The sequence below is a fragment of the Rhinatrema bivittatum genome, chromosome 2 (genome assembly GCF_901001135.1).
Source record: "Rhinatrema bivittatum chromosome 2, aRhiBiv1.1, whole genome shotgun sequence".
NCBI classification, from domain to species: Eukaryota; Metazoa; Chordata; class Amphibia; order Gymnophiona; family Rhinatrematidae; genus Rhinatrema; species Rhinatrema bivittatum.
In genome coordinates this window covers 350,550,656-350,563,228 of record NC_042616.1, presented here as the reverse complement: position 1 = coordinate 350,563,228, position 12,573 = coordinate 350,550,656, and the positions used below count along the sequence as shown (strand labels likewise).

At 39.9% G+C, this 12,573-nt stretch overlaps 1 protein-coding gene and 1 long non-coding RNA gene across 5 annotated transcripts in view; one reads left to right on the top strand and one right to left on the bottom strand.

Annotated features, from left to right (window-relative positions):
* Positions 1-8,228, top strand: part of RECK (reversion inducing cysteine rich protein with kazal motifs) — a 631,029-nt gene extending 622,801 nt beyond the window's left edge. For all 3 annotated transcript variants that reach the window (XM_029589886.1, XM_029589885.1, XM_029589887.1), the window contains one exon: positions 7,169-8,228. In XM_029589886.1, coding sequence (XP_029445746.1) covers positions 7,169-7,381 — 213 coding nt within the window. In that variant the 3' untranslated portion in view covers positions 7,382-8,228. The remainder of the gene's footprint in view (positions 1-7,168) is intronic.
* Positions 1-12,573, bottom strand: part of LOC115084686 — a 159,378-nt gene that overhangs the window by 48,284 nt on the left and 98,521 nt on the right. The gene's annotated exons all lie outside the window — the stretch shown is intronic.

Sequence of the window (12,573 nt, the reverse complement as noted above, 5' to 3'; positions counted from 1 at the left end):
CATACCGCAGCAGCACTCACTCCAAGAAATGAAACAGCAATAGCCCTACCCATGAAAAGGCAGCAGTTCACCACCAGTGCAATATCATTTTGAGAAAATATAACAAAATAAGACTGATACAAATCCCTACTTGCTAGTAAAGTACCTCATCTCAGTCATACACATACAGAATACAAACAGACCTACTTTCACCTAATATAGAATAAAATACCATAAATTACAAATGAGGAAACAAAAACTGGAATGGAAACTCAAAGAAGACCTTCTGCATGCAGTGCAAAACTGGAGAACTAGAAACAGAAATGCATTTCCTCCTACACTAAGCAAAGTTCAAAGAGAGAAGAAATGCACATTCCCAGAACTGACATAGTATGGCCCTTGTACCCAGTCACTCCCGTCCATGCCCCCATCACCCCTCCCTTCTCCCAACTACTCAATCATCCCTTCATATGCTCATATCCCTGTCCAACATTCCCGACACCCCCACCCCGCATCCTCTTCCTCATGCTCCCTCTCTCCCCTGCTCAAGTCTCCCTGCCCTTCCCTACCCAGCATACATCTAACCACCTCTTTCCCACCACTTCCTGCTCAGCATCTCTGACCTCCCTTCTCCCCAACCCAGCAGGCCCCACACCTCCATGTATCCCTCCACTTCCATCTCTCCTCCCTGCTCAGCAGTCCCTAGGCCCTCTTTCCTCCACCTCTCCCTACCCAGCAATCCCAACCTCCTTTCCCCCACCCCTTCCTACCCAGCAGACTCCTGACTCCCTGTCTCCCAAGGCCTTCCTGCCCAGCACATTTCCTTCTCCTCCTGGCTCCCAGCCAGCATAAGCCTTCAGTCCAATCCAGAATCTCCCTCCCACTTTACCAGCAGCAGATGAGAGCAAAAAACATTGAGGAGAGGAAGAAGAAGAGGCAGCAGCAGTGGATCTATAGAGCACGCACCTCTCTTCCTCATGCTCCTGCTTTCTTGTCCAGGCCCCAATGGGGTGAAGAGAGCATTAGCAGCCTTACTGCCAGGCAGAGGACGATAATGTTGGTGCCCTGCCAGGACCATATGAACGGGAGTTGGTGATATCTGATCTGGATGAAAGAGAAAAGAATAACCTCCCACTGGGCCAGGAGGAGGAGAAGGAAGCAAGAGCAGCCAAGAAGGAGAAATCAGCCAACTCCTATCCAGACTAATGAGGAAAGATCAGTCTTCTGCTGGCTCTGCGACACACCTCCCAGGACCTCGCGACACACTAGTGTGTCCCGACACAACTATTGAGAACCACTGTTGTAGAGGAATGTTAATGTCTTCTTATACTTTTCAGTCTGTATCTTTGTATTATTTCTGTGTTCCTTTTTCAGCTGATACAATATATTCTTATGTTGTAAATTTAGCAAAAATAATATAAAAATAAAAAAATGATAAAGAGCATGGGAAGCTTAAACAGGACTGGATGGGCCAATGCTACTATGCATGGGAATTACCATACTAATTGATAAGACCTGCCCACTCTTGGTGGAAAGGAAACTGCTGACAAAGAGGGCCGATATTTAATTTTGGAAGGAGCATTAGCTAATCTTATATTGATTTTCTGCAATGTTTATGCCCCTAATGTTTTTACACAATCATTCTTTTCTACCACAGTAGTAGCCCTTGGACAATATTCCATCTATAAATTGGTGATGGGGGGGGCAATTCTAATATATCTTTTTCATTGGATCTTGACAGTAAACCAGTGCAAGCTAAGGCCCCACATAAACCTACTGAAGGGGTTCACTTTTTGATGAAAGAGTTACAACCGACTGATGCATGGTCACATTGCAACAGACAGAGAGAGATTTTACATTTTACTCTCAAGCTCATAAATTTTATTCAAGAATCGATTGTTTATTTCCTTTACCTTGTTTCCCAAACTCTGTTCTGCATCGATTGATACTTTTACAATTTCAGACCATATTCCTATAATCTTGGAATTGGCTATTGGTTCCCCAAGGGCCCTCTCTTTTACAAGGTGCATACATCAGCCCTTATTCATGATAATCAGTTTAAAGATTTTGTGAGACAAAAATAGAATAAATATTTAGAGTTTAACCAGAGGATCTGACTGGTGAAAATTTTTAGGAATGCTGGGACGGCAATGCTTCAAGGATTGACTATTGCATATGTGACAAAAAATAAGATAAGGGAGTTTTTACAACTCTGTGATTAGTTCAGATTCAGACTCAATATATTTCCACAATGCAGCCAGAAATGCTACAGCACATGAATAGCATGAGGAAATCCCTGAACTTTCTATTATCTGAAAGGGAAATGCAGCACATCCGGCATTATAAGAGCCTTCTATTTAGGCAGGGTAATAAGGCAGGTAAACTCCTTGCACGCATGATTAAAAACATCAAACCCAAGTATTTTATAACATCTTTTTCTGATGGCAATGGTATATTGCAGTCATCCACAGAGGGCAGTTTGCAAATTAAGTTATATTACTACCGGAAGTTATATTCAAAGAAGCTGCATAATGAATAGGAATGGGAAATTTTTTTTAGCAATCTGCCATTACCTACAATATCCCCCCCTACATCCAAAAGATGGGAAAGAAGGGAGAAGTGGTGATTGTTGGAAATTTTAATCTGCCGGATGTAGACTGGAGAATCCCTTCTGCAGAATCTCTTATTTTATAGTACCGCTAGACCAAGTTAACCACAGCTTATTCCATTTTGCGTTGTTCTCTCCTTGTTATTTAAGTTTCCTATGTACCTTTACATGCGTTCAAATGTTATTCTTATTCATTCTAAGTACCTTTTTTAAATACATTCAAATGTTACTCATTGTGTTCTATGTAACGGTCATGCCTTGTTCCTGGCCCTCCTACTGTTCCTTATAAACTGGTACGATGTGCCAAACGGCTATCGGTCTATAAAAATACTAAAATAAATAAATAAATAACAGTAGTAGAGAGGTAGTAGATGCCCTGCAAGGGCCTCTGTTCAAACAAATGGTAATGGAACCCACGAAGGAGGGAGCTATACTCTATTTAGTGCTCACTAATTGAGATAATGTCTCTAAAGTCCAGGTGGGTGCCCACCTCAGTACCAATGATCAAACGGTATGGTTTCATATCACAAATAGGATACGGAGAAGTAGCACGAAGACCCGAGTTTTGCAGTTCAAAAACACAGACTTTGATGAAATGGGGAAGTACCTGGAGGAAGAACTTAGAAGGCTAGGAGAACAAGAGAGATGTGGAACAACAGTGGACCAAACTAAAAGTAGCAATTACCAAGGCAACTAATCTATGTTAGAAAAGTAAAGAAAAGCAAGAGAAAAATGAAACCTATTCGGTTCTCAAAGAATGTGGCTGACAAAATAAAAGCTAAAAGAACAGCATTCAAGAAATATAAAGAATCCCAAAGGGAGAAGCACAAGGAAGAATATCTGGTGGAACAGAGGGAGACAAAGAAAGTAATCAAGAAAGCGAAAAGACAAGTGGAAGAAAAGATTGCCAAAGAGGTAAAGCAAGGTGACAAAACATTTTTCAGATACATCAGTGAAAGGAGAAAAGTCCAAAGTGGTATACTGATATTGAAAGGTGAAAAGGATCTCCTGCTCTCTCACCCTCACACATGCTTACTGACACATGCACATTGACTTTCATGCATTCACTGATGTGTGCTGACACTCGTGCAGTCTCATGATCACTGACGTGCACTCACAAGTATATGTTCACTAAACTTCATGCGCTCACACACTTTAATACATGCTGACTCATGTGATCTGACACACACTGTTGCTCACAAACTCACATGTTCACTGATTCATGCACGCTGTCACTCGCTCTTCCCCCCCTCTGAATAAATAAAAGTGGTTTTACTTACATTGGTAGTTGGGGATCCAGGCATGGTCCAGAAAAATAGGGTGTCAGTTGGCTGTCTGTTGCTACTTGGTGTGGTAAAGGGCGGGCTGGAAGGCCCAGAGGCTGGGTTTGTATTTTGTTCAATTATTACTTTTTGCCATGGCTCAGCGAGAAGGGAGCCCAGTGGCTGAAAGTAGGGCAAGAAGTTGAGCCATTGCTGAGGCAGCGCAAGAGGCCAACTGCATGTTGGCAGAGGCATGTGAGGAGAGGAGCCAGAAGTGTGGCAAAGGTGGGAGAACGGGATACCTGAGTAGGCAAACATGAGCTGAGAGCCTCAGGGAAGGATCCCAATCTGTGAGACAAGTTGCTGTGTAGGGCTGGTGTTGGTCACAGTGGCTTTTTTGGCATGAGGACGCAACAACCTCACAGACCATGTGATTTTGTTGACTGGCCCACTGGGACATACCCAAAGCCCCAATAGGCCAGTCTGCCCCTAACCCTGTGTTATTAGAGCTCTGTTGTTAAAGCTGAGAGATAGCAATCTGTTATTAACGGAGTTGCTGGATATAGCAATCTGTTGTTATGTAGAATAGTTGTGGGTGGATCCACTGGTCAGGCTTAGTTTAGGAGACAGACACACACTATTCTTTTATTAGACAATATATTAAACCACCAGAGGTGGCAGTATTGAGCTGGAAGCGCCCGGCTGGGCTGTAGTCCCTCAGGTAGTAGAACAGCGATCCCAAGGTGGCTGAGATGTAGAGAAACTAAGAAGGTGGTGAGTAGGCAAGACATGCAGAGTTCTGGAACAAGTCCTTGATGGTAACACTCACACCATAGTCTCTTGAGGCAGCCCAGGAGATGGAATGCAATAGGCCCTCGAGGAGCGAGTACTTGGTCCCAGGGAAAGCTCTGAGAGATAGATGGAAACTCACTAATGTTGTAAGCAGCGATGACTTCTTAGCAGAAGTGGTATTCAGGAGCTGGTCTGGGACGTGGGCCCTCGAGGAGCGAGTACCAGTTCCGGACTGCGACCTGAAATGAAAAAGAGAAGGCGAGGCCCCCGAGGAGCGGGTACCTCTAGTGAAGTCCGAGGAGGCAGAGTAGCTAAGTGTGCGGAGAGCGAATCCCATCCACAGCAATACCCGGAGTTAGCGAATCCCATACCTTGCTAACTCGTCTTGTTAGCAAAAACTGAGACCTTAAATATCTGGAGCTGATGATGTCATCTCAGGAGGACGCCCCCGATGTTCGCGCCAACGCCGGTACATCAGTCGGGCTGCGCGCGTGCCCTTAGGTATCTGGTCAACATGGCGGCTTGTCTGTGATGGCCCTAAAACTCTTATTTCACTTTGCACAGCTTTTATGCTGTCTGTGGGGCTCTTGGCTCCAATTATCTGAAAGCCACCACTTGTTCTGGTATAGCTGCTAGAGTCCCATAGACCTGTATCTCAAGTTCCCCTTGCATTTTGAGAACATTTCTCATCTGCCATTTTAGAAATATTTTGTCCCACAACTTAAATAAAAATAGTTTGAAAGAAACTAATGGTAAACTATATTGAGTGGAAGGATGGAGGTTTTTGCCTTGTACTTTGGAGCACACAAACACACCAAGATGATGACACCTGACTATGGCTCATGTGATAATATGAAAAACTATATTTTCTGTACGCACTAAACAGAGACTTATAAGAACGTCCAGGTCACAGAACAGGTTATATATCGGTACAATAAGCTAGGATAAATAATCCCTATTAGTTGGGGAAAGATTATTATCTACCAAGGCCTAGCGAAAGCTGTACTTTCCTGAAAAAGCAATCTCCAAACTCCTCAGCTGGTGTCAGTAAAGCAGGCTCTCTTTGGAAAGGCTAAACAGTACTGGAGATTCATTTGTCTTTGCCAAGATGGGTCTTGCTGTAGTAATCTGATGCAGTTCTTGGTGTCCCATGTGTGAGGACTACCAATCCTCTTGCATTCAGAGATCTTTGAATCTTACTATGGTTTATTTATAATCAAAATATAATGGGGATATTTTACAAAGTATCACTATGGAAGTTAAAATAAAATAAAATACATGATGGGTAATGGGGAAGAAAATAAAAGGAGATATGGAGTTAACCAAGAACTTGAATACCAGACTGTCGAAAGATTTTGATTTGGATAGTGGAGAAGAATCAAAGAAAAAGTGCAGTTGCTTACCTGTAACAGGGGTTACCCTAGGACAGCAGGATGTTAGTCCACACCAAGTGGGTGACATCATCCGATGGAACCTGGCATGGAAATCTTTTGTCAAAGTTTCTAGAAGCTTTGACCAGCACACTGAGCATGCCCAGCATGCCACTATCTGCACGTCCACGCGAGGTCCCCCTTCAGTCTTGTAACAGATGAAAAAATAAAAGTGAAAAATAAAACAAACCGGAAGGAGAACCCAATTCCATGAGGAGGCGGGCAGGATTCCTGAGGACTAACATCCTGCTGTCCTAGAAGAACATCTTTTACAGGTAAGCAACTGCGCTTATTGTTGAAAATGCTTTAAAGTCCTATTTATCATATTCCCTTGCAATCAATAGACTACCATTATTATACATGTATTTTGACAGCTCTCAAATATTGGCGACACTTCCTGTATAAACAATGTGTGCATGCTGTTGATTCTTTTATACATGTGTCTACAAGTATTTGTAGACATCGGGTGGAAACTTCATTGAGTGATTAGTATTTTTTCAGCAGGCAGGTTGGGCTTGGGCTCTCCTAAAGCTTCTCTCTTCAGGTTGCCAGCAACTCTTTTTTAGGCTCACATTCATTCATTGGGCCACCAGTTCCTTCTTTCTTTTGTTGGTCGGGCGCAACCTGGCCTTGCCAGCAGTTCTGATCTTGAGCCATTGGTGTCTGCTTTTCTTTGGCATGTGGGTGAACGGGACCCAGGTTTTCCTGCAGCTTCATAGTTTGGGCTGCCAGTGGTTTTTCACTTTTGTCCATGTGTCTGGGATGTCAATGTCAGGGACAGACAAAAGCAAAAACAAGTGCTTTTGTATTTCATAAAATGTGCTAAAAAAAGAAATTTTAACCTTGATTCAGTAGCTGGAGAATTAATGTCTTCTGAAGACATTAGAAATGTAATCCCATTTTTTATCATGTTGGTTAAAATAAATCAGATCTTCAGGGCTAAATGACAGAAACTTAAAATACTCATTATATAGATGTTGCACTATTGTCAACCAATAGCTTATAGCACTGTAATTTATTTAATTTAGGATTTGTCAGTATTATTTTTAATGATGTATGCCTTTAAATGACCACACACTGTTTTGTTTTTTTTGTAGATTGAAGCCTGCAATAAGGAAGCAGAAAAGATTGATTCGCTCATAAATTCTGATAGCCCAACTTTAGCATCTCATGTTCCATTATCAGCTCTAATCACATCCCAGGTTCAAATCTCACTAAAATTATCTTCAAGTATTCAGACTATTCCTTTACTACCTTTGCTTTTGTTTTGTCTTCTAATTATCTTGTCAGAAGCATTACTCAGTACATAGTTTATATTATAAAACAAGTTTTTGTATATATTTTTATATAGTGAAAAACCTTTTCAACTGATCTGGAGATTAAATAGTGTTTTATATTTTAAATTATAAATATATATCATCTTCTACATTTATTTGAACCTCAGTGGGGTTAGTGTAAGTACAAACTTTCATGACTGTATTCTACTAAAATACCATCATAAGGAGGGAAGCAATCCAGATGCACCTAGTATGGTTATCCCCATGCATATCTTTCCATAATAAAATTGGAAGTAAATTTAAATGCTGTTTATGCCTATAAAACAGTAGTTAAAGCATAAATGACTTATTACCAAATTACCTGGGAGTTGTGTGGGTAACAGTATGTGCAAAATACTTTTTTGCATACACTGTTACACACACTGAGCAGTGGCATTCTGGGGAGACGGAGGGAAGAGTCTGTGCAGGTTTAGCATTTACATGCATACCTTTTGATTTTGAAAAGTATATATGTCAGTTTTCAGGAAAATGTGTGTGCATCAAATAGCAGGTATAACATGTGGGAGTAATTTTGGTGGAATAAATTTCAGAGGAATGCGATAAGTTAGATATACCCTTCCTAAGCACTGTGGTAGTGATTACCATGGCAATCTTTCAATACCAGATATAAATTCTACCATTTGCTGAGAGAAGGTCGATTTGCCATTAAGGGCCTCATTTTCCAATATCGCATTGGTAACACAGTGGGGAAGCAATTGAATCATCGCGGGCCACGATAGTTCCGGACAGCCTGTTTCAGGCTGAGAGAGAGAGAGAGACTGACTGACTGACTTACTATAGTGCCTATGCCCTAGACAGGTATTTTAATCCCTATGGGAGGGCCACCTACTAACTCGGGGTGGGGATTAGGTATGAGCGTCGGGGGTTGGGGGCCACTTTCGCATTCCACATGAGACCTACGGAAAGAACAGTGGTCTCTAGTGAAGATTTGCTGGCCGTCGGAGTGAGGAAACTCACTCCAAGAGGAGATTTGGGCAGCGTTCTCTCCACCTAGCTTGTTGTTGCCCAGGTAGAGTGTCCAGCATGCTAGGTGGAGAGAACGTTGCCCAAATCTCCTCTTGGAGTGAGTTTCCTCACTCCGACGGCCAGCAAATCTTCACTAGAGACCACTGTTCTTTCCGTAGGTCTCATGTGGAATGCGAAAGTGGCCCCCAACCCCCGACGCTCATACCTAATCCCCACCCCGAGTTAGTAGGTGGCCCTCCCATAGGGATTAAAATACCTGTCTAGGGCATAGGCACTATAGTAAGGCTCTCTCTCTCTCTGTGGCTGTTTCGCCGCACACGATAAACTGGTTCCCGCTTTACATATGCTCCGCCCCAACTCCGCCCCCTGAATACCAAATTACTAATTTGCGAATTTATCGCACGCGGTAAACTGCTTGGAAAATGAGGCCCTAAGTTTGGTCTTTAAGTTAAAGATTCAAGTACTATTGACATTCCATTTTTTGTAAAGTAAAATATATAAAATCGGAATCTGTAAATGGCATGCTGCTGCTTTAAGACAGCAGCAAATATTTCCATATCACACTGTATTTTCTAAAGGCAGAGATCTTTAAGAGGCTATCTTTGATGTTCATATCAGACAAAATATTCAATCTTATAGCCAGAATCTAAGAACTGGTTGTCAAAAGATGAATATTAGGAATTTTTCACTTCTTTAAGGTTCTAAATGCTCAAGGTGCAAACTTTTCCAGAGAGCTGGAAAATGCTTCCTTGCTGCTTGTTAAATTGCCTTAATTTGATAATTTACCTTGTAATTAATTTGATGCAATTTGAAGGACATTATAACCATGAATCCCTGAAATGCTTGCTATTCAAACATCTCATACATACAGAAATTAACATATCAAAAATGAATAGTGGCAAACAAAATATTCCACAAAAATATGAAATCATTATCTTTTGCAAGAAACTATCAGACTTTTATTTTTATTCCCTGCTTTATGCGTGCTTTTGGTATTAATGTCCACTGACTAGTGCATCTTCACTAAACATTGTGGAATTTTCTGATGTGCCACTGATCTTTTATGGAATTTAATATATAGATGTCATCACAAGGCACTCATCCCTTCATATAGAAACCGTATGATTGGTGCAATATGGTGTGGTTGCTGCTGTGTCAAATATCTTTCATATAGATGTAAAAACTCTTATCTTTATTGAACAAAATGAAAGTTTGGAAGTCTCTAGCCAGACTGTTTGCGCTGCTACGTTTCCTCAGGAGGCATCATCTATCAAATAAGAGGTATTCACTTCTAATGAAGTGGATACCCCTCTCCCCTCAGTCCTTTATATTTGTCAAAATATAAACAACCTGTTTGTATACTTTTACTTGTTTTACATATATTATTTTTGTATGTCTTGAAGACTGTTTCAAGAAGTATGTGTGTCAGCAAAACCGAATTATTAAGCTACAAAAATATTATTAGTTGCATTATATTGTTATATGCATTCATTACAGTGGCAGCTTTGTTTCAGTTTATAGATATATCCTAAACTAAAAAAATTGCTGTTACTTTGGGATACTTTATAAGAAAAATCTGTCCCCAATTTTGTAGTTGTTGCTTGTGTATTGTGCCTTTATTAATTTACCAAAAAAATTGAACTGAGATTGTAATTCCATCTGTACATAATATATGATCTTATATATTACTTTGAAGAAAATTAAATGCCCATGTTCCAGGGCAAAGTGACAATCATGTTAGAGTGGATTTCTGTTTTAATGATCACATACAATATGTGCTGTAACAAAGGAAGTCAAGCTTCTGTCTCAGCTGTTCCTAGAGGTCAAGCAATAAATATATAGTTGGGCAAATTCCTCTTGACTGTAATTTAAAATATATTACAAAGTGGAAATATCAAGTGAAAACTAAACCAAACCAAAATGATTATAGCTAATGGGAAGGGCATTTTGTGAGGAAAATATTGACAATTCACCTAATTATTCACTGATAAACAATTATTTTCCAAATGTATTATGGGACTGCTGTCTTGCTGTCCAGGTTTTACTCTTGAAATTCCTAGCAGATTGTCCTCAGTGAGACTTTAGGACCCACCTAAGTCTTCAGATGTGTTCATTAAAGAGTTCAGACCCACAAATAGGGAATCTCTACTATAAACTGTGATTATTAAGTCAGAATTCTACTGCTTATATGTTCTGGTTAATGAAGTAAAATATTGCATAATATTTTTATAATTATGTACTGAAAATGTAATTGCATTGTTGAATGAAAATATTTGTTTATATATAAATATATATTTATAAGTGCCATTTTTAATATTGCAGTACTATATCTTACTTGACAATCTTTATTTTATACTGTTCATGTCTATTCAGTATATGAAGTATTTTTCCAGTGTTATATTCAACTGCTGAAGTAGATTTCATAAGCTGATGAACTTCAAAAGTTGGTACTTACAAAGTTGTTTTCAACCAGAATTATCATCAGTCGTTTTTTCAAAAGTATTTATAATAAATACAGTGCTATGAAGGAAATTTGTTTCCAAAGGCTTTAAATGTAATAAAAAAATGAAAAATAAACCATGTAACATCTTATTTGTGTATAATAAGAATAAAGTATATTGTGAAAAAGACATTTATCTAGTTATTGTGTGAGAGTTTATAGCCATGTACATTAAGTTTCACAGCCTAATTCACACACCCAAGACCAACATAACATAAGAAATTGCCATGCTGGGTCAGACCAGCATCCTGTTTCCAACAGAGGTCAAACCAGGCCACAAGAACCTGGCAATTATCCAAACACTAAGAAAATCCCATGCTACTGATGCAATTAATAGCAGTGGCTATTCCCTAAGTAAACTTGATTAATAGTCGTTAATGGATTTCTCCTCCAAGAACTTATCCAAACCTTTTTTGAACCCAGCTACACTAACTGCACTAACCACACTCTCTGGCAACAAATTACAGAGCTTTATTGTGCATTGAGTGAAAAAGAATTTTCTCCGTTAGTCTTAAATGTGCTACTTGCTAACTTCATGGAATGCCCCCAGTCCTTCTATTATTCAAAAGTGTAAATAACCGAGTCACATCTACTCGTTCAAGACCTCTCATGATCTTAAAGCCGTCTCTTCTTCAAGCTGAACAGCCCTAACCTCTTCAGCCTTTCCTCATAGGGAAGCTGTTCCATCCCCTTTATCATTTTGGTTGCCCTTCTCTGTACCTTCTCCATCGCAACTATATCTTTTTTGAGATGCAGCGACCAGAATTGTACACAGTATTCAAGGTGCGGTCTCACCATGGAGCGATACAGAGGCATTATGACATTTTCCATTTTATTAACTATTCCCTTCCTAATAATTCCTAACATTGTTTGCTTTTTTGACTGCTGCAGCACACTGAGCCAATGATTTTAAAGTATTATCTACTGATGCCTAGATCTTTTTCCTGGGTGGTAGTTCCTAATATGGAATATAACATCGTGTAACTACAGCAAGGGTTATTTTTCCCTATGTGCAACACCTTGCACTTGTCCACATTAAATTTCATCTGCCATTTGGATGCCCAATCTTCCAGTCTTGCAAGGTTCTCCTGTAATATATCACAATCCGCTTGTGATTTAACTACTCTGAATAATTTTGTATCATCCGCAGATTTAATAACCTCACTCGTATTCCTTTCCAGATTTATATATATATATATATATAGAGAGAGAGAGAGAGAGAGAGAGAGAGAGAGAGATAGAAAAGCACCGGTCCAAGTACAGATCCCTAAGGCATTCCACTGAGAAAATTGACCACTTAATCCTACTCTGTTTCCTATCTTTCAACCAGTTTGTAATCCACGAAAGGACATCACCTCTATCCCATGACTTTTTATTTTTTTTAGAAGCCTCTCATGAGGACTTTGTCAAACGCCTTCTGAAAATCCAAATACACTACATCTACCGGTTCACCTTTATCCACATGTTTATTAACCCCTTCAAAAATGTACCATATGTTCCATATGTACCACTGTTCTATGTAAAGCCCCCTTATCTCTGTTGGGCAGTTTATCGTTATATGTAAACCGGAGTGATTTATAGTCTCTATAAGAACCTCGGTATATAAAAATTAAAAATAAATAAATAAAATAAAAAAAAATGAAGATTTGTTAGGCAAGACTTCCCTTGGGTAAATGCATGCTGACTGTGTTCCATTAAA